This window comes from Osmia bicornis, chromosome 8 (genome assembly GCF_907164935.1).
Source record: "Osmia bicornis bicornis chromosome 8, iOsmBic2.1, whole genome shotgun sequence".
In the NCBI taxonomy this organism is placed as follows: domain Eukaryota; kingdom Metazoa; phylum Arthropoda; class Insecta; order Hymenoptera; family Megachilidae; genus Osmia; species Osmia bicornis.
Window position 1 is genome coordinate 8,281,755 of NC_060223.1, and position 18,528 is coordinate 8,300,282.

General features: G+C 43.9%; 2 protein-coding genes across 7 annotated transcripts in view; both read right to left on the reverse strand.

Annotated features, from left to right (window-relative positions):
• Positions 1–202: 202 nt before the first annotated feature.
• Positions 203–5,942, reverse strand: LOC123988041 (oligodendrocyte transcription factor 2-like; the record flags this gene model as incomplete). The annotated part of the gene is made up of 1 exon (XM_046286676.1): positions 203–5,942. A coding segment is annotated over one exon (450 nt), but the record flags the coding sequence as incomplete, so codon positions are not given.
• LOC114873759 (LIM domain-binding protein 2) overlaps positions 5,853–18,528 on the reverse strand; it is an 88,124-nt gene continuing 75,448 nt past the window's right edge. For 5 of the 6 annotated variants that reach the window (XM_046286914.1, XM_046286913.1, XM_029182416.2 and 2 more), the window contains 7 exons: positions 9,500–9,602; positions 9,149–9,321; positions 8,845–9,048; positions 7,687–7,819; positions 6,529–6,653; positions 6,211–6,453; positions 5,853–6,113 (listed from right to left, as the gene is read on the reverse strand). In XM_046286914.1, the coding sequence (XP_046142870.1) occupies positions 6,012–6,113; positions 6,211–6,453; positions 6,529–6,653; positions 7,687–7,819; positions 8,845–9,048; positions 9,149–9,321; positions 9,500–9,602 (1,083 nt within the window). In that variant the 3' untranslated portion in view covers positions 5,853–6,011. The remainder of the gene's footprint in view (positions 6,114–6,210; positions 6,454–6,528; positions 6,654–7,686; positions 7,820–8,844; positions 9,049–9,148; positions 9,322–9,499; positions 9,603–18,528) is intronic. The other variant, XM_029182414.2, reaches the window with a different exon arrangement.

Genomic DNA, 18,528 nt, shown 5'->3' on the forward strand with positions numbered 1-18,528 from the left:
AGTAATTTAATTATAAAAACGCCATAATTTATGTAGATTTGTCGCATAAAAATAAATTAGTTCCCCGAAAACAAGTTTCACTTTAATTTACCATTGATTTATGTTAACGATCTCTAGTCGCCAGGCAAGGTACAATGTTCGCAATCATTAAATTGGTTTAAATCTATCGTTCAAATGAAACGCACATCAAACATAGGATCCATGAGCAAAGATTCGAATATCATTTTTTTATTAACGTTTTGTCAGTTACAATTTTGATTACATACATATAATGTGGATTCATCTTTAAACACATGTCGCTATGATACAAATGACGAGGATAAAAATTTGGAGTGCGTAAAAATGTAATTAGATGACAATTTTTTTTTTGTTTTCTTTTGCTTTGTTTCTTGCATTTCTTTCCTTCTTTCATTCTTATTTCTCCCCCATTATTACTTCATTGGTCATGGCGATGGGCCAACTTTGAATGTATATTAATATAATATACCTTAGCTGGCCCATGTCCACTTAGGGTAAACTTGTAATTACTCCTTTCGATCGCATTTTAAATCGTCCCTAATTCGCTAATATTTTGTTTTGTGTTTTTTTTTCTTTTTTGTTAATCTCCCCCTTTTCTTTTATACACTATGAATCGGTGCACGTTCGTCGCCCAAGACTGGTCCAGTAATAGCGATTGACCGACGCGTTGATCGAGAATCTCAAATATCTTTCACACCGACCACACAGGCACGGATTAGTGCCAAATTCAGAGGACAGAATATTTACAGATGAACAAACGGCTTGGCCAAGCATATTTCCGGTCTCTTGTGGACGTCACGCTTATGTACACGTTTTCTCGTCTCTCTTCAATTCATTCATCATTTCTTTCTCGTCGTTGATCCCTCGAATCTCTATCTTACTCTCGAACTTATCAAACGAAAATTTTATTAAAATTTAGAAAATGGGAACTACCAGTTAGAAAATAATTAAAAATTGAATGGAAACAGAGGATCGAATACTAATCAATCAATATTCTACTTTCGTTTAGACGCCGATCTTCCGAGGATCCGAAAATTTTGATGAAAGAAACAAGAATGTTTCTTCTTCGTGTTTGTAATTCGGCTGCTCAGTCCAAAAGGCCGCAAATAACACTTTCGAGTACGATACTTCTTGCTTATCCCTGAGCCAAAATCTACTTGGGACCTTTCTGACTCAGGACCGAAGTTTTCCCTTCTTTCTTTTTAGTCTCTTGTCGAATGAAATTCGCTTCAGTTGCTGTGGACGGAAAAGGAACGATCCTTCTTTCTGACAAATTTTTCTTAAACGTGAGTGAGGAGAAAGAAATCTTTTCGAAAGAAGAAACAGCGTCTCGACGACGAGATACACGATATAAAATCATAGAAATTCGATTTACGAAGGATTACCTTTCTATAAGTCACGATAATAAAATTGTAAATACGTTGTTTTATGAATAGGAACTGTTAAAAATAAAAAGAAAAATTTTCTCAGATATCTTTTGTGTTTCAAATTAAATGATAATGCGTTCTTAACCCTTTCGCTGCGGTACCTGATGCATAAGAATGGAAAATCGATGAAACCTGATAAATAATTTATTATTTAACTCGACGTTCAGCATCTCCATTGATGGTCGCATTAAATTCTAATGTGACGCGCAACGAAAGGATTTAGTTATTTCTTTTTTTTATCAAACGATATAAGAAGAGAGGGAGATCGATTATGATCGAGAAATCAACGAGGAACACAGATGCTACGAGCCATTTTCTACTTGTACGATCGATACTTTCACAGAGAGACGTCGTCGATCGCCCCGTCGTGTCCTCTCCCTTTTTTCCCACGAAATTTTAAAAACTAATTTGTATGATTCTTCTCAACCGGCCGAATAAAAAAGGCCGAGCGATGGCGAGGCTTCGAATTTCATTAAAAGAATAAAATAATTAGTAAAATCGTTTGGAATCGAGCGCATAAAAGGGTCGCTCGTAAATGGGTAATTAGATTAATTAATCGTAGAAATTCACGCATCACCCAAATACGAGCGGAGTGGCTATTCAAAGTGTTAAAATTCGAATCACCTTTGATCCTCGCCATCGCTTGGCTGCTTTGCGTGATTCGTTAAAATGCATCATCAAGATCTAACGCGTGATCCATATTTTTTTAAAATTCATGAAAAGCCTTGAAACACTTTGTACATGCTTCTGGGTCATCGATAGGAAACGAGAAATGAAAAGCTAGAAAAAAATAGAAAAAGAAAAGTTTGAAAATCTATGGAAACTTGATCGATGCACTTTATCATTGGTGACAAAGCGTGTCGCGTTGATTTTTCAAAATTTTACCCTCGACAGCGTCACGAGGCTGATCTGATCGGCCCGCATTCAGAGCTTCGCAACCCAAGCTGTTCTGTTTTTTTTTTTTTCTTCTATTTTATATAAATCCGGCTCCGTGTTTTATGTGTATTTCGTTAACAATTAAAAATTCATTATCTTTTGCTTCCTATTTTTTACTTATCGTTTCTCCTGTTGCATCACCTATTCCCACATCTTCGATCCTTCCTCTGTCGTTTAAATTCAATTCGCATTATTAGGGTATAATAATTAATTAATTGATGAATTAATTAATTATAATAGTGTCATTATAATTCGTAATAATATACAACATTTGTCAATAGATCATTTATCCTAAAACCCACCGCATGCTCGTGTCGAAATAATCGTTTGCATCTATTCTCCTTTTCTCGCACACCCACACACACACACGTACGTACATTTTTTCCTAACACATTCTTACATGGAAACACGCAGAGGCATACTTTCTTCGATTCTTCATCTTCATTTCTTTTACGAAACACCCTTTTCTCGTTTTCTTCGCACACTCTCACACGCCGTGGGACTGTACTGGCTTCACGCGTATCTTACCTATCTAATTCAATGATTTGTATTCGTTAGTGTTCGTGTATGTGTGTACGCGCGTGTCAAAAGCTTTTTTACTCGCACGTTTTTACCCGCTTTTCCTACCCCGTTCACCGCTCCATTTTTCCGAACGAGTTTCAAATTTTATTTCTACCGATCTTTTCGTCTAAAATTGAATACTAATCGAATTACAGTAAAAGAACGAAATGGAGCAGAGAACGGAGAGGAAGGAAGGATGGAAATTTCGGCGAGAAACAAACGGCGACGACCTCTTGCTCCTCGTACTGGATCACCGTATTCCCCCGTGGAAACAGAAAAAAAAGAGAACCCCTTTCTACAGTTCGTTCTCCGTTTTGTCACCTAAATGCGTGTGTGTCTGTCTGTCTGTCTGCGTGTGTGAACGATGCCTGTGCTCGATGAAGAAAAAGGCGATCGTGCGAAGTGGAAGCAACTACCCCCGGATAGCGCAGAGTTTATGGACGTGATGAAACGCCGACGTTCGTGCCCTCTTCCCCCACACAGTAATTGTCAATTAATTAACCAAATGGATTTTCCATCGAGTTTTCTCGCGGACCGTTTGTATCCCTGTCCGACGCGTCATTAATTAATTAATGGAAGAATAAATCTCCTGCGGTCGTTCTTAGCCGCGCTTTGAAAATTTTCACGCAACTCCGCTTCGAAGGGTACTTTGGTAGGTAAACATTTCTATAAATCCCCGCTTCGAAGGGCACTTCTTCGATCGGTAAAACTTAGCACGACTTCCGGAGGATGCAATGAACGTCGATCGTCGAATATTGAGACAAGAAAATGCCGGAAGAAATCGTGTATTCGCGGTGACACCAGTCGGGAGAGGTGAAGCCTAATAAATATACGCGAATAAAAACTAAAACGATGTTCCTTTCTTAAGAGAAACTATGATGTGCGAACAGGACGATCGTGACGGATCTGTAAATGACGATTGTACGCAACAGAGAAGAAGGCGAACAGCAGAAGAACGTGGACTTTGTTAGATTCAAAATGTCGCTATGTTTCACGCATTTTCGAATATATCCTCTCGGTATATGTAATGCCCCGTTATGCTTGTGCTCGAGAGCTTAAAACAGCGAAGGAAGAGAACACAACGAATCACGATGATTAATACAAAAAAATAGGAACAAACAGTGTAAGCATACAGTGTGAGGAACATATATATATATACACACATATATATATATATATATATCGTGTACAAACGTAACGCGCAAGGAACTTTATGCTAGAATGATTCACATTGTGTCGTACGCAATCCTGCTGTGTTAATGTTTCATTTTGAAAATCTTTCTTTTCTGTTCTCGATACGCGTGCCGTGTTACGAACGAAGGTAGATGGTCGCGGGGGTATTAAGTAACGATTGTCTCGCTGAACATCCGAAGCAAACGCATCATCCACACCGATGAACATGCTGTTCCCGACGATGTATCCTCCGCAAGGATCGCGCGAACCATTGGCTAAGAAAAAATGAAATAAGACGATAAAACCTGACAGCCTCGGCCGATCAACGTATCGACGACGAACTGGAAAATATTTTCATCAGCTATCCTGTCTGCACCTGGTCACACACGCGTAACGACGATAAAGGAAAGGACGAAAAGTTCGACAAGATTCGATACACGGGGCAATCAGGGCCTGTGCGTTGGCGTTCGATCGGGCTCCGCGCTTGTTAGAAATCTTTCAGCCTAACGTATGATCCGGTCTTCCTCTTACACACCCATATCCTCTCACATCCTACCGTTATGTACTCCACGCCGTATCCTCGCAACCACACTCTCCTACCTCGCATACGCTTGCACAATACGTACTTACGATATACCTCTTACAATATTTTTTTTTTTATATTCATTTATTCTATTAATTATATCAATACTGTTGACGGATAGAGATTCATTCACAGCTCGCACCAGAGCGAATGATCGTCTCTGCCGTGCGCGGCGTACCGTTTCATTTTCTTTTCTCAATAAACATTTACTTGCGTTCTATCTTGCATTTCTTCTTCTGTTTCCTCTTCTATGTCCCCTATCTCCCCCCCTACCCCCCACCCCCAAGAAAGCGTTTCACCGATACTTAAACTTCCTTCTACATTTTCTTACATACTTTGTTTTCTTTCGACGTAACGTCTTATCACACGCAAAACGCTTGGCCTCAGCGGCAAAACCAGAGGCCGTCACGGTTCTCGTCACGGCGCGTCGTTTCCGTCGATCCACCGCGAAGCGTACGAGCTTACGATACAGCCGATCCCTCGCCTTCCGGTATCCTGATTCACCCATCGAACTCGACGAACTCGGAAACACCGTGCACGCCTCCCCGTATACCGCCCGTTCGACAGGCGATCCGCCTCGAACGGGCACACGCGTGCGTCCATCTTCAGCCCCGAAATCGGGGTCGGTCACAGCACGAGACTAAAACTGCGAACAATGCGAACGACGCGTAAAAGCTAGTAAACGAAACGCGCACTTCTCTCTTTTGTACCGAGTCCTTCGCGTTCGTCGCGTTCGCCGTCGCGGGTCTGGATCCTCGGGAAGCAGAGCTGGTCCTCTAGGAGGAGGAGGAGGATCACTTGTGGCCACGCTGCGCGAGGAAGTATTCGATCTGTTGCAAACAGATCAGCTGCTGCATCAGGCTCTGCAACGGATCCTGGCCCTGGGACTGAGGTTGCTGCGCTTGCTGCAACGGTTGCGGCAATGTTCCAACCGGTGGTTGACCAACCGGCGGCAGCATAGCGCCAGCAGCCGACTGCTGCTCGGCCAACAATTGTCGCTGAAGCTGTTGCGCCTGGTAGTGAGCGACCGCGACCAATTCCGAGGATTCCATCCCCATGGATGCCGCAGCAGCGGCCGCGGCCGCGGCGTGACCCAGTTGAACGTGCTGTTCCGAACGATGATGGCTGGCCAGGGCGGCCGGATGACAGGCTGCCAACGGGTGTACACCGACGTGCGACAGTCTGCCGGCCGAACAACCGGACGAGGCCAGGTACGCGCCGGGGAGGTTGGGGTTCTCGCCCCGCTAGGGAGCCATGTTCTTGGGCCTGCGCCCCCGTCGCCCCCTGGTAGGGGGGCGCGGGGACTCCTGGCCTCACTGGCTCACCGCAGGGCTCTTCTTGTCTTGTTGCTGTTGACTGGCATCCTGAGACCCCTGTACACCCGTCGCTGCACCGCCTTGCCCGCCTTGTACTCCCTGGAACAGGTACGCGAGACCAGGGAACGCTTCAGTTTCGAGATCGGCCAGCGTGTATCCTGCATGGAAATTCACGAGACAGTGGAACGGTTACTACCTGACTACCAGGTCCTCCCTGTGGCGGGCCGGGACCACGGTCTGGCGGCCAAGAGTTGCCCGGTGTTGGTTCCGAATGGAACTGGTGGGGATGAGGTGGCGGTCCACCCTGAGTGTCGTGACTGTGAGGGTCCAGGCTGTTCGCCGCGTCGTACTGCGTGTTCTCCAGCCTTGTAATCAACCGCTCGTCCTCGTCGCCGAAGTCGCCACCCATCAGGGATGGTTCACCCACCACCATCACGTCCTGCGGAGAAAAATTTCGCGGATGAAGTAAACGTATTTCAGTATAGACGTGGACAGTTTCGTCCGGCGGACTCACCTGAGACGCTAGGGAAAAATTTGGACCGGGTGATCTCTTCTTGCTAGGTGCCGGAGGCGCGTTGTTGCCCGGCCCCGAGGTGCTACCCTTTCGCTTTCTTCGTTTACTAGCCGGCCTCTGCGATTCTGCAAGAACAGGTCCCGGATCAGGTCGTTAGATCGTGCAGGGGGAGGATATGCTAGCCATGTAGCAGCGCGCTAAGAAACTTCAGACCGCTACCCAGCTTTGGACCTTTATTTCGCGTCAAAGGTCTCTGACACACAGAAGCATGCATGCATCGATGGACGAACAGATAGACAGACGTATGTCTCTCGCGTCTCTGTCGTCCCTTTTTCCAACGAAAGCTACTCAAAAGAAGTCAGCACTCACGTCGAAGTGTCTTTTTACAGAGAAACACGCATCGCATCGCATCGCATCGATACGATCCTATATACGCTTGTTAACGCTCTCGGTTCCGTGATTTCGTCGACCTTGAAGAGAGGCAGGGCCGCGCAGGATGATCCGACGGGGGGATCGCGGGCTAAAAAGGAAGAGGAAACGCGGTGCACGCATACGCATGATAAAAAGGCTCGATAAGTGTTCGAGAAGAGGCGGTTTACGAGTCCAAGTGGCACGCAACGCGGGCGAACGAATCGGGGAAACATTGGAAAGCACTACGTTATCTACCGGCAACCATCGACCGTGAGACTCAAAGTTGCTCGATTCCGCGGAAACAGAAGCTTTTCATCCAAGCAGATACGATTCAAGGTTAACCCATTCAACCGATCGCTGAATCGTGGAAACAAACCGTAGCTTGTTTCCATGCTACTTTGCGAATTCGTATGCAACCACGATCGAGTCGTGCCGCAACATCGTGACCGGTAACGGTTGAGCGAAAAAAAACGGCAGGAAACTGGAATGCTCCCCCTGTTTCAACTACGTTAGCAACAACAGCAATTAGCAAGTGAAAGAAGAAGAAAGATACAAGAGGATCGATCGAGGAAAGGGAAATAGTTCTGGTCTTCGAAAGCAACTGGAACCGAGATTCGTAACGCGGCAAACGTTGGCCGACGACAAATTTCCGTCGTATCGCGATCGAAAAACGAATCCTGCGGTAGACTGGTCGGCCGTTTGGCTCCACTGGCTGGTGCTTCTCATGTAAAGCAACTGTTCGTCTACCTCTCTTACCCGGCGGGGCAATCATCCTCTGCCATTTCTGGAACAAGGTCGTCTTCAAGCAATCCCGTGGTGACAACGCGTACGCCTTGTGCCTCGACATTAGCTCCTGCATCGGTTCCAAGATCACGCATAACTGAAAACGGAAAAGAGAAAGATATTCTACGATTAAAAAAAGAAACCGTTCGGTATAGGGAGCGTATGAAAAAGGGTGTTAATACATCGTTAGGAGTAAATCGTGATAAAATGATATTCATCTAAAAGGGAAACGAAAATATTCGCTGGATACGGAGAAACGAAATAAACGCGAGAGCGTTATTTAATCCGACCCGACTTCGACAGGGAACTTATGCGAGCTATTAATATGAAAATTATCGTATACATCGTGTATAGCCCGGTTGAAAATAAACTTCCTAAAATATATTTCCACGGTGCGTAGCACACGCGAGTGCTGCGAGCAAATTAAATTTGGTTTATGTTTGCCGTGATAAAACTGAAATCCATTTTACATTATTATCGTGAGCGCGTAATTTCCTGTCTGCCTTTATATCATAATGACGACAATTAAAATAATCGATAACTCAGGGCGATTGGACGGAGAGGCGACGCGTTTCGAATTTATTTCAAATTACCAAATACCAAAATGAAAAAAAGGAAAAAAGAGAATTTTCCTAATTAAACAAAATATACAGAACTGATATTAAAAAACAAAGGGTACGAGTCGCGGATAAAAGAAACGTTTAAAGCGCGTTCCTAATTAGCCGAGTCTTTCTCAATCCCGTAACGAAGAACAACCGGACGTGGGTAGATTTTCTCTGACAGCTTTCGATCAACGACACAACAATCGTTTCAGCGAACAGAGAGTAACGATACGCGCGAGTGAAAGCGCTTCCGAGCGTGCAAAGAAGGTGGATCGTAAACCCGGATATACTGTCTGATACTTTCGCGAGACGATCACCTCGCGATACTTGGCCCATTTAGCCCTTTGCTTTCCATGTTTACATTTCACCTCGCCAACTGTTGTTCCGGCACAAATTTCACCGTGAGAATGTTCGCTATTTTATCGGGTACGAATTCACCAGGTTACAAGACACGGAGGAACTCGTAAAGCCGACGACACGGTTGACACGCCCGATGGCAAGGAGGTTTAGTTATACTTACCCTAAGGTAGTTCAGGGTAGAATTGGTGATGCCCTGCCTGGTAATGTTTTTGCTAAGCTGTTCGAGCATCGTCGGGTCCTGTTGCATACCGACCACAGACCTAGGCACCAGCTCCTTGTGCGTCCTCACAGCCATATGCCACGACTTTATCCTCATAAGGTCGTCAAACGTGAATTCCAATATTAATCTACCCTCCGTGCATACCTGGGAAACGAACATACACGTTTAAATGCCATCGAAACAATGGATGTTGTAGCAAAGTAACCTGTTCACCGGCAGAATGAATCGAGATCGAACGATTTACCTTCGTGAACATCGGTTTTCCGTGATGCGTGACCATTACGCAGTGATCACAGTCGAGGGTTATGCTTGTATTATGAAATGACTCCTTGGGGTGCTTCAAATTGTAGTAAAGTTCCGTCACTCCGCCCTCGAATATCGAGCGGAAGTACCTAGGTATTAACGTCCTACCTATCGCTGCAAGGATGAACAAACAGCTCGTTAGTTGACCGAAGGGTTAACATGTCTACCGATTGTCGGAATTTTTTCATAACTTTCTCGCTAACAAACGCGCCAGAGGGAAAAGTTGGGAAGTCGAGGTATTTCAAGAGAAAATTCAGTGAAAAGCTGTTGGAACTCGGTGGCTGACACTTACTGTATCTCTTGGGACCATCCTCCAAGCAAAACGAGAGGGTTAAGGTTGCGTCGTCCTCGAAGAATTCGGTCGCGAATGCGTCCCACCAGAGATTATCGCTCTCCTGTAACAAAAAAAGCAAACGGAAAGATTGTAATATCGAACACATCCGGTCAAACGATATCGAAGTTCCATAACAGCGGTTACTATCGAAAAGGTAAACAGAAACTAGATTCTCGACTCGGTGTTCGCCACTTCCGTTACAATTTTCCCTCATAATAGGAAAAGTTTACAAACGAACGCGTTTCAACTTCCTTTAAGAGAAAATTCATCGTCGTGGCGATGAGTTTCGAATGAAATTCAGGTGTGAATTATACCTGGTGAAAAGCATGATCGACAGACGTCGAAAACGTGAAACCGTTTCGGGACCGACGACATTATGACCGGCTCGGTACAACTATGTCCCTTCAACATATTCGTGTTACTCTACATATATATTGACGCGTTCGTCGCGGCATGAATATTTATAACGTCGATACGAAACGCTTGAAATTTTTACGTCGTAACCTCGTGAAAAATCGACCGGCTATGAACACGGAGGTTCGCTCGTCTCGTTTTCGAATCGCGCGAATAAGAGCGGATAAACACGCGGCACGTCTAAGTAGTCGGTTAAAGAAACAAAGTTGGACACGATATCGATCAGCTGTGACAACTGTACATCCTCTGTCGGACTTATAGAAGCGCTCTATAATTAATAAATTTTAAATGATCCATGGTAAATTGAATGGAAAAAATTAAGTTCAAGTTGAACGACCTGTTCTAACAACAACTGCAACAGTTTGATATCGTGACACGAAATCGAATGACAGGACTATCGGCGAGGGCTAAGTGACGGCATTAAACGTCGCGATTTACCGTCAGATGAAAACGTAGGGTAAGGGTTGCGGGCGAAGAAAAGACGTCGGGAGCGAGGCCACGCGCGGGAAAATAATAATAAGAGCGAAGGGAGAGAACGGTGTGGGTGGAAGCTGGATGCATAATTGAATGAAAGCGCAGCGAACAAGCGCGGCCAAGAGCCAAGGGGTAGTTCCTGCGACTAAGAGGGGGGGTGAAAATGCTATAATTTCAAGCCAGACAGTCATGCGTTATTCAGCAACGACCATAGGCTGGCTCTGTCTTCGCCTCGTCCTTTCCTCCACCCTCGTCCGCTTCTCCTATTCTCCTTTTCATTCCGATCCCCATGGACTTTCGCGTCTTCGAAGCGCACCCCCCTATCGGTATCCAGAAATGATTTCGTGTTCTCTAAATCGACGCTCGATCGATCCCGATGATTCGCGAAACACGAATCCGAGCGGACAATAGGAAGAGGCGCGTGGCCAGCCGAGATTTATTTCGGCCGCGTAAACCGCGCCGTGCCAAATCAAGCAAACTGTTGCCACTCTCGCGCAAATTGATATTTCTGGCAAGCGTACTGTTCCGTAGCGAGACGGAATCCGGTAGAGGGGAATAAAGACGAGGAGCAGTCGATCGGGATCGAGAAATAGATCGAACAGTGCTGGAAGTAACCCGCTGAGCACGGAAGACGAATGCCAAACGTTAAGTAATATCTCGAGCACGCTTCGCGAGAAGTTTCAACGAGATGAACGCTGATCGCGAGTAGAGTATACAGTCGTTCGGAGAGCTACTCGAGTTTCTAGATTTCTTCTTCCCGATTGGTTTGTTCGTTTAGAAGGAACGAACTTCAGGCTGGTTCACCTGTTAATGCCTTTGTAAAAATTTTCCATTCGTACAACCGCGAACGGTTCGATTCTCTCGTATCGCTATCGGCCTCTACGATCGTCATTATTTCAGTGATTGGTACTGCATTAATCATAATTACACGTGTCGCGGTTATTCGCGATATTCGTGTCGCTATCGTTGCCAGAAATTCCTAGCGCCTATAATTTAGTATATAATTATCGTTAACCTTCGATGGTATCCTAGAAAAATATTAGCTCGCAGGATCCTAGGGTAATTTATATCGCGAACGTGGGTACACAGAGAAAGCAATCCCTCGTTAATATGCAATTTTCGACTCGTCTCCGGTATCATTCTCGCGTTTCTTCATTGTCGTTACCTGGTAAAAACCGAGCACGACTTTGTAGCGGAAAACTTTCGAAACTTTTAATCAAACTGGCGCACTTCGAAGACACTAGCTCCGTGTACACGGAAGCTTGAATCGATACCAGCTAGTGTTCCTACGAATCAAGCAAACTGTTCGTTACCGGTGCGAATTCGTCGGAAAAAAGGAAACTGTAATTTGTAATTAATTAAAAATCTTTCTCCTTCCGATTGAAAATTGGAGGAATATTTCGATTTCTCGAATCACGTACGAGCGTTGTCCATGTACAGCGAGTAAAAAAGAAATCGGTACGGGCGATCGGCGGAGAAAAGCGCGAACGACACGCAAGAAATTCAATCTGGATTCTCTGCGACGCGAGACGGGCAGGGAAAAAGGCGGGGGTGAAAAAAGGGAAGGGAGGAAAATCCGTCGCGGCGCCGGAGACACACAAATCATCGCTGATTTCCACGATGTGCCCGGACAAAGCGGCGAAATACGCGCTCTTTCGGCCGGCGTATTAGCCAGAGTTAAATTCAATTTGTTCAGGCCGAAGTAGTCCTGCCGCAGACTGTATGTACACGTATACGCGCGAGATAGAGAGAGGAAAAACGGAAAAATCCAGGAACTGCATCGTAATAAGTGAAGCTGGAGCAGAAATGAATCAGGCGAATCAAAAATATCAATAAATTAAGATGAAATCTGATTTCTACTTTTCTGCTCGACACCCCTTTTTAGGACCTCGAGTTAAAATTAATCGGAAATTTATTTTAGGAAGATTCTACCCTTTTCTCTTACCCTTAGTTGAAGGAAGCCTAAGTTACTACCGAATAGAATATTAAAAAACCAACACATAATTTTCTGCTATTAATTCTCCAGGGTCCGTTGCCAATTTTTTTGCTAGCTTTCTACAAGAATTTGATGCTGGTAATAGGGGATTCTTTTTTTTCCAATCGTTGGCTCGTTTTCAGATCTTAAGGGTGGAATCGTGCCATCTCCTCCTCGGCTAAGATCTTGGAAGGAAGAACAGAAAAACACTGTTGAAATAAGAGTTTGATCATTCCGTTATGTTTCATAGAATGTGTAAGAGCGTTGTGCGACTAGGTGTAGATTCAAAGGGTGGTGGTAAAGCTGATCGAATCGTTGGAATCTATCTAAAGACTGATCGATATTCATACACAGTTTCTAATTTGATGCGCACAGTTCTGCCTTCTGTCGCCGATACAACTTATTGTTGAATCAGTATGATACGCTCGCAAATGTCTACACAAAAGTTAGAGAATGGTCGATTTTAGATATTTCGGGAACAATGTATCCTTTTCCTGTTACCGAGTAAAGTGAAACGATTTGTACGAATTTCAGAAATATTTCACAGGTGACGTAATTATAGAACAAAGATGAAATATAAATTAAAAGTAACTGAACGAACACAATAAAAGATGAAAGAAATCCAAATGTTTCCAAGTTTCGTCGTTCAATAAAGTCCAAATTAGAATAAGAATCGCTCAAGTATCTCAATTACACTAAATAATAAAAGTAATTCAACATTTATGAAATATGACCACTTGAATTTTCCAATGTTTCTTCTTGGATGAACAAGAAAGACACAGGTAGAAAACTAAGCCAAAAAACGAGATCATAAAGAAGAAAAAGAAGGAACACAATGGCAGGAGAGTCGTCAGCATCGTCGTGTGCTCGAGCCTCCCCGATTCCGGTTCGATTCCAGCGACAGAAAAGGAAAAAACGACGCGAAGAACCCGGCATATTTCCAACGTTAGCAGGTACTACCAACGTTCCACTCCGAAACTACTATTTCACCACGAATAAATATTTCTTCTGTCATCGATCCTACGATCCATCTCTCGCCGAACGTGTCTCGTCTTCGTCACTTTCATATCGGATAAATAATTTTATCAAAAATCGAAAAAGAATTGTATCTCTTCGTCATTTGTCAATACTTTGTCACCTTTAATTTTTCTCTATTAATTATTAATAAATTTAATTAAAATAAAGGAACACTGTCTTGTCTTTCTTCCCTGTCAATTCTTCGTCACCTTTGTTGCAGCTGCATCGATTCTCAAAAAAAAAAAAAAAAGAAAAATCAAACAACAACAACAAAAGGACTTGAAAAACAGAAGAGAAAAATGTATTATCAGAATTGTTCCCGGTCCTCGTCCCAGAAACGATTCACCGCCAATAATTTCATCCCTCTTCCTGTCCTTATCAACCCTCTCTCTTTCTTTCATTCCTCTCTGCAACTGCATTTTTTTCCCTTCCATTTTTCACCCCGGCTGGGCGTCGGTCTTTGTGCTGGCTGTACCAGTGCCGGGGTTGCCGTCGGCTTTTCACCAGGACTGTACCACCCTACTGTTGTTAGGGGGGTGTGGGGAGACTAGGGGTGGTATATGATCGTGTATATACGCCGGCGAGAAAGTATTGTCGCTGCGCTCCACCTCTCGATTTTCTTACGAAAATCATTTCGATCCGGTTAATCATCATCGATCCGGATAATTAGTATATGGAAAAATCGAGAAAATTCCTGGTAACACAACCATCATTTTTCAGAAATTTTCGTGAACGGTAAGGGTGGCGGATAGCAAGGAAGAGATTTCTCTCTGGACAGTCGAGCCAGGACAAAACTGTTCCGGCCGATCGGAGTATATACGGCCAGGGGCGGCGGCGAGAGGGGCGAGCCTGGGTGGGAGAACCAGGGGTTGGGGGGTACAATATGGGTTATCGAGGGGGCCCCACCCCCGGGGGAGAGCAGGGGCCCTCATTTTATTACCCAGGCTCCCATAGAGGTTCTCAACCGACCCTTACGCTTCTCTTCTCTCGACTTTCTCGTGCCGTCACTCTTCTACCACAGTGACTCGCATATTCCTTCAAATATTTTCTAATTCAAAAATCACTTTTCAAAACGATACTCCTCTATCTTGAGAAGCTTTTTCACACAGATTAATCAATTTATCAGAAATCTTTTAACACTTACGATATATCAAATTGAAGCCTAAAGTTTTATGAAAGTTTCATTGATATTCTTTCGCAGCTTGAGAATAAAATATTTTCGACATCTGAAAATGAATAAGAAATACTTTGCTTCTGAACTTGGAATGAAATAATTATTCGTCTTTGATAATATTACCCTAACTATCCATTTATACTTATTCTTCGTTCTCCGTTCTAGTCTCGATACGTTCTTTCCAGCTTCTTGGTATCGTTGATCGATGCGAATATTTCGTCGAGATATTTTTCAAAATGAACACGAACAACGCGGTAGAGGCACACCCCGACCGGATGCGTCGATGAATAATTCCATGAATTTCTCGGCATGCGTTATTTTTGCTCGCTCGAGTCGCGGTCGACACCGAAAACGCACGATGGGGTTGTTGTTTCGCGATTGAAAATTTTCCTCGCGTTGCGAATAATGTCATGGAACCGATTGGTCACTGACCGGACTCCTCGTTTCGCGTTCGCGACTAAGTGTTGGAAAATATATCGAGCTTACTTAAAAGTTGACATTTTGAAAAATGAATAGTAGAATAGTGAAAAGCTGTTCTCGGACAATCGACAAAATATTTTCGTCAGCTGTGGAACCACATTACAAAGTAATTTTCCAGATAACTTGGAGAGAAAAATTTGCAAATCTGACCTTCTCGCATCATCTTACTTCCTTCTTCTTCTTCTTCTTCTTCTTGTGTTTCGTTGTTCTTCCACGTTGTTTCGCGTTTCCACCCCCACGGCTTACGGCATACCGAGGAAACTTTTACGTAAACATCGGGACCGCCCTTTGCTCGCGTGTACCTGACGATATTGTGCGAAGGAAAAACAGCATCGTTCGAAGGATACGCTTCAGGAAGAACAGCCAGGATAATGTTTGTCTCCGTGGTCTGTTTCCGTGTTCTTTTCGACCGCGGAACACGCGATTCAATCCGCGATTAAACAGGATCTTTTATTCAAGCTTTGCTCGATACCGTATTGGGTCATAATATTGACTTACATTTGTCAAATAAAAATATCCAGACTTTTACGATTGGAATTATCAACTGGGAAATTTTATATTTTAATATTTTACAAATTGTAAACTAAGGGATGATAAATTAATGTAAGTACTGTTAATTTTAATTTTTCTCTAATTAAGCATTGCAATATCATTTTTCGACATTGTTCCGAGCAATGTCGACGATGTTGTTCACTTAGGTCCGACGTAAAATTACTCGATTCTGGGACAAGCATGATCGTTCGACGGACCGGGCCGAGTAATTGAGCAGGGAATTTCTCATCAGCGCTTTATTATCGGGGATTTACGCGATTTCGACTGTTTCGAAGCGAGTCAGGGAGGAGGATGTAGCGCGCGCAGCAAAGGCAGAAAAATTGCGAGGCTGTGCAATATAGATTTTCGCGATGAATACTCGCGGCGTCGGTGAATGTTCACAGCGGCGTACGACAGCTCGTCCCGAGCTTGTTTTCAAAATTAGAACTTTTCGAGCCACGACTTGCACGTTATTAAAAACTTTCCCTCCCTCTTTCAGCCCTCCCCGTTGCCCCTCGCTATTCTCTACATTACGAGACCGCGTTCTCTCAAAGTTGCAAAAAAGATTGGCAAGAAAATGTCGCGATACACCGAGAAATAATTACGCTTTCGCGTTCTCCCTACGAAATTACTCCTTCGAATTTAGATTTTTATTACGTCCTAACCCTTTCGCAACCTACCCTCATGATTTAACGCGATAAATCGCACGGATTTCGGTATAAAACCCCCCTTTTTTTTCCACTGAACACTATTATGGTAAAAAATTGAAGAACGAAAGATAACGAACGAAATAATTTTTCTGTCTGATTAGCCAGGTCTTAAGGGATCACGCCATCGCGAGGAAATACGATTATTTCGTCGTGGACAAAAATATGGGGAAGTGGCACGACTTTCGGTTACGAAACCCAGCCAAGGTAAATGAGATGTCGTCTGTCACGATGAGAATGCATCCTGTACATTTTCATATTCTTCAAAGTGCAACGATGAAAATGAGACTCTCCGCAGGAATTGCAGAGATTCTGAGGAATAAATTTTCGACGTGAATGAAAATGATTAGATGACAATGAACGGAGAAGCCGTCATGCGTACACCGGTCAACAAATGAATTTTATCCACAAACAATTAAACAATCAATCGGAACGCGACGACTTGCGTATGGATTTTCAGAAAATATACAGTGCCACGGGACAATGGGAATTCTATTTAATTATAGTTTCAATTTGCTGTTCGTTTAAACCGAATTGAATCGAATTTGCTTTCATTTCCTTGGAAAGAAAAAAAGACCCGGGAAAGTTGGTCGAAATAGCGGAAGAGCTATTTCTGGTGGAAAATTTCCGAATAACGAATCTTGATAATGATTATTATCTTCGAAAATTGAGCAGAAAGAGAAGAGAAAAAAAAATTGAATCGCTAATAAATCGATTGTTTCGTTTAATTCGACGAAGAAGACAGGTTGTCGAGAAAGCATGTGGTACTTCCGGTACCGAGTAACAAAACAACGCTTGGAATCTTTACCTTTCGATCGATGCGATCGTTTTGAAACATCCATTTCGCGTTCGCTACACCGAATCAAAAATATTAAACCGGATAACAAAAAGGAAACTGAATCCTCTCGTTTGCAATTTGTGATTACTGAAAAATATATTTTTTTCTAAGTATCGAATGAATCAATGTATGAAGAAAAGATTGCAACTTTGACGTCTCGTTAACGAAGAGAAAAGACTTCGGATGCATTTGATTCCGTGGAACGTGACGAAGCTCGGTGGAAAGAAACGGGCGTGCAGTTTCGGCTCGGTGAAGCGGAACGCGTGCCAGTATTTCTTTCTATGTATGTTGCAAAATCGCAGCCTAAACCTTGTCGAACCTACACCGATTTTCGCAATCCCCGCGTTCGAGCGGATTTCGCGGAAATTCGACTGCCTCTGATTTACAAGTTGGACGGGGCGCGATCGAACCGCGGAAATATCAGCGTTATTCGAAAGTATATCATTCCTTTTCTTTCCTCGGGAACACAGAAAAATTTTTCATTTTCCCCTGCAACAAATCAAATTCACGGAACCAAGTTTCCGCGGCGAGCAACTCCGTTCTAGCGAAAGGAACGAAAATTAAAACAAAAACGACGAAATAACCGAGTCAGCGTGTTCCCTGATTTTAATTCCCCTCTCGTCACCCCTTGTCTATCGCTCTCTTTCGCTTTGTTACCAGCCAGTTCCTTCTTGCACCGCGCAAACCAACCCCCGGGCACCCCCTCGACACGAACGTAACCCCAACGTAGGCAAAACTACGGCAAACTTCGCAGTAACGTACACGTAGACGTTCAAGAGTCTCTCCTCGCGACCGCAATGTAAAGATCCGCCATCGAATGCTGCTGTTCTCTCAATCGTTAATAATCCTTTCATCCCCCTCTACGACCCTCGTGAAATTCGATTTCCTATCTTTTTTTTCTTATTTTTCTCGACGTTGGATACCAAAAAAAAACCGGGAAACAAAATTTGTTAAATGAATTTGAGAACCACGAAAGAGGAAGCAAGGTAATTAGATGTCTTTATCGGTGTAATTTAGGGTGTATCGAAAGTGTTGGGTAGCAATTTCATTAACGCGAATTAAATTCCCCTTTTACAACGACTTACGTTCGACATCGTTGCCGGGATTCGAAGACATTGTTCATGCAAGAGGTACGATTTGTTCGAGCAGATTTGACCGGCTGAACTGCGGGGGCGAACCTAAATCGTAGTTATGCACTTAAGATCGGGCCGCAATCCTTCGGAATTATTCAGAATCGCTGGAGGAGCCATGAATCGAACAAGACCACCCAGGGACAGAAACAAAGTCTCCGAATGAATTGTTGAAAAGCACTCGAGGCGCTCGAGGGCTGGTCCCGAGAGGTCCGTGTCCGCTTGACGAATGCGTCGTGTCGCGTCG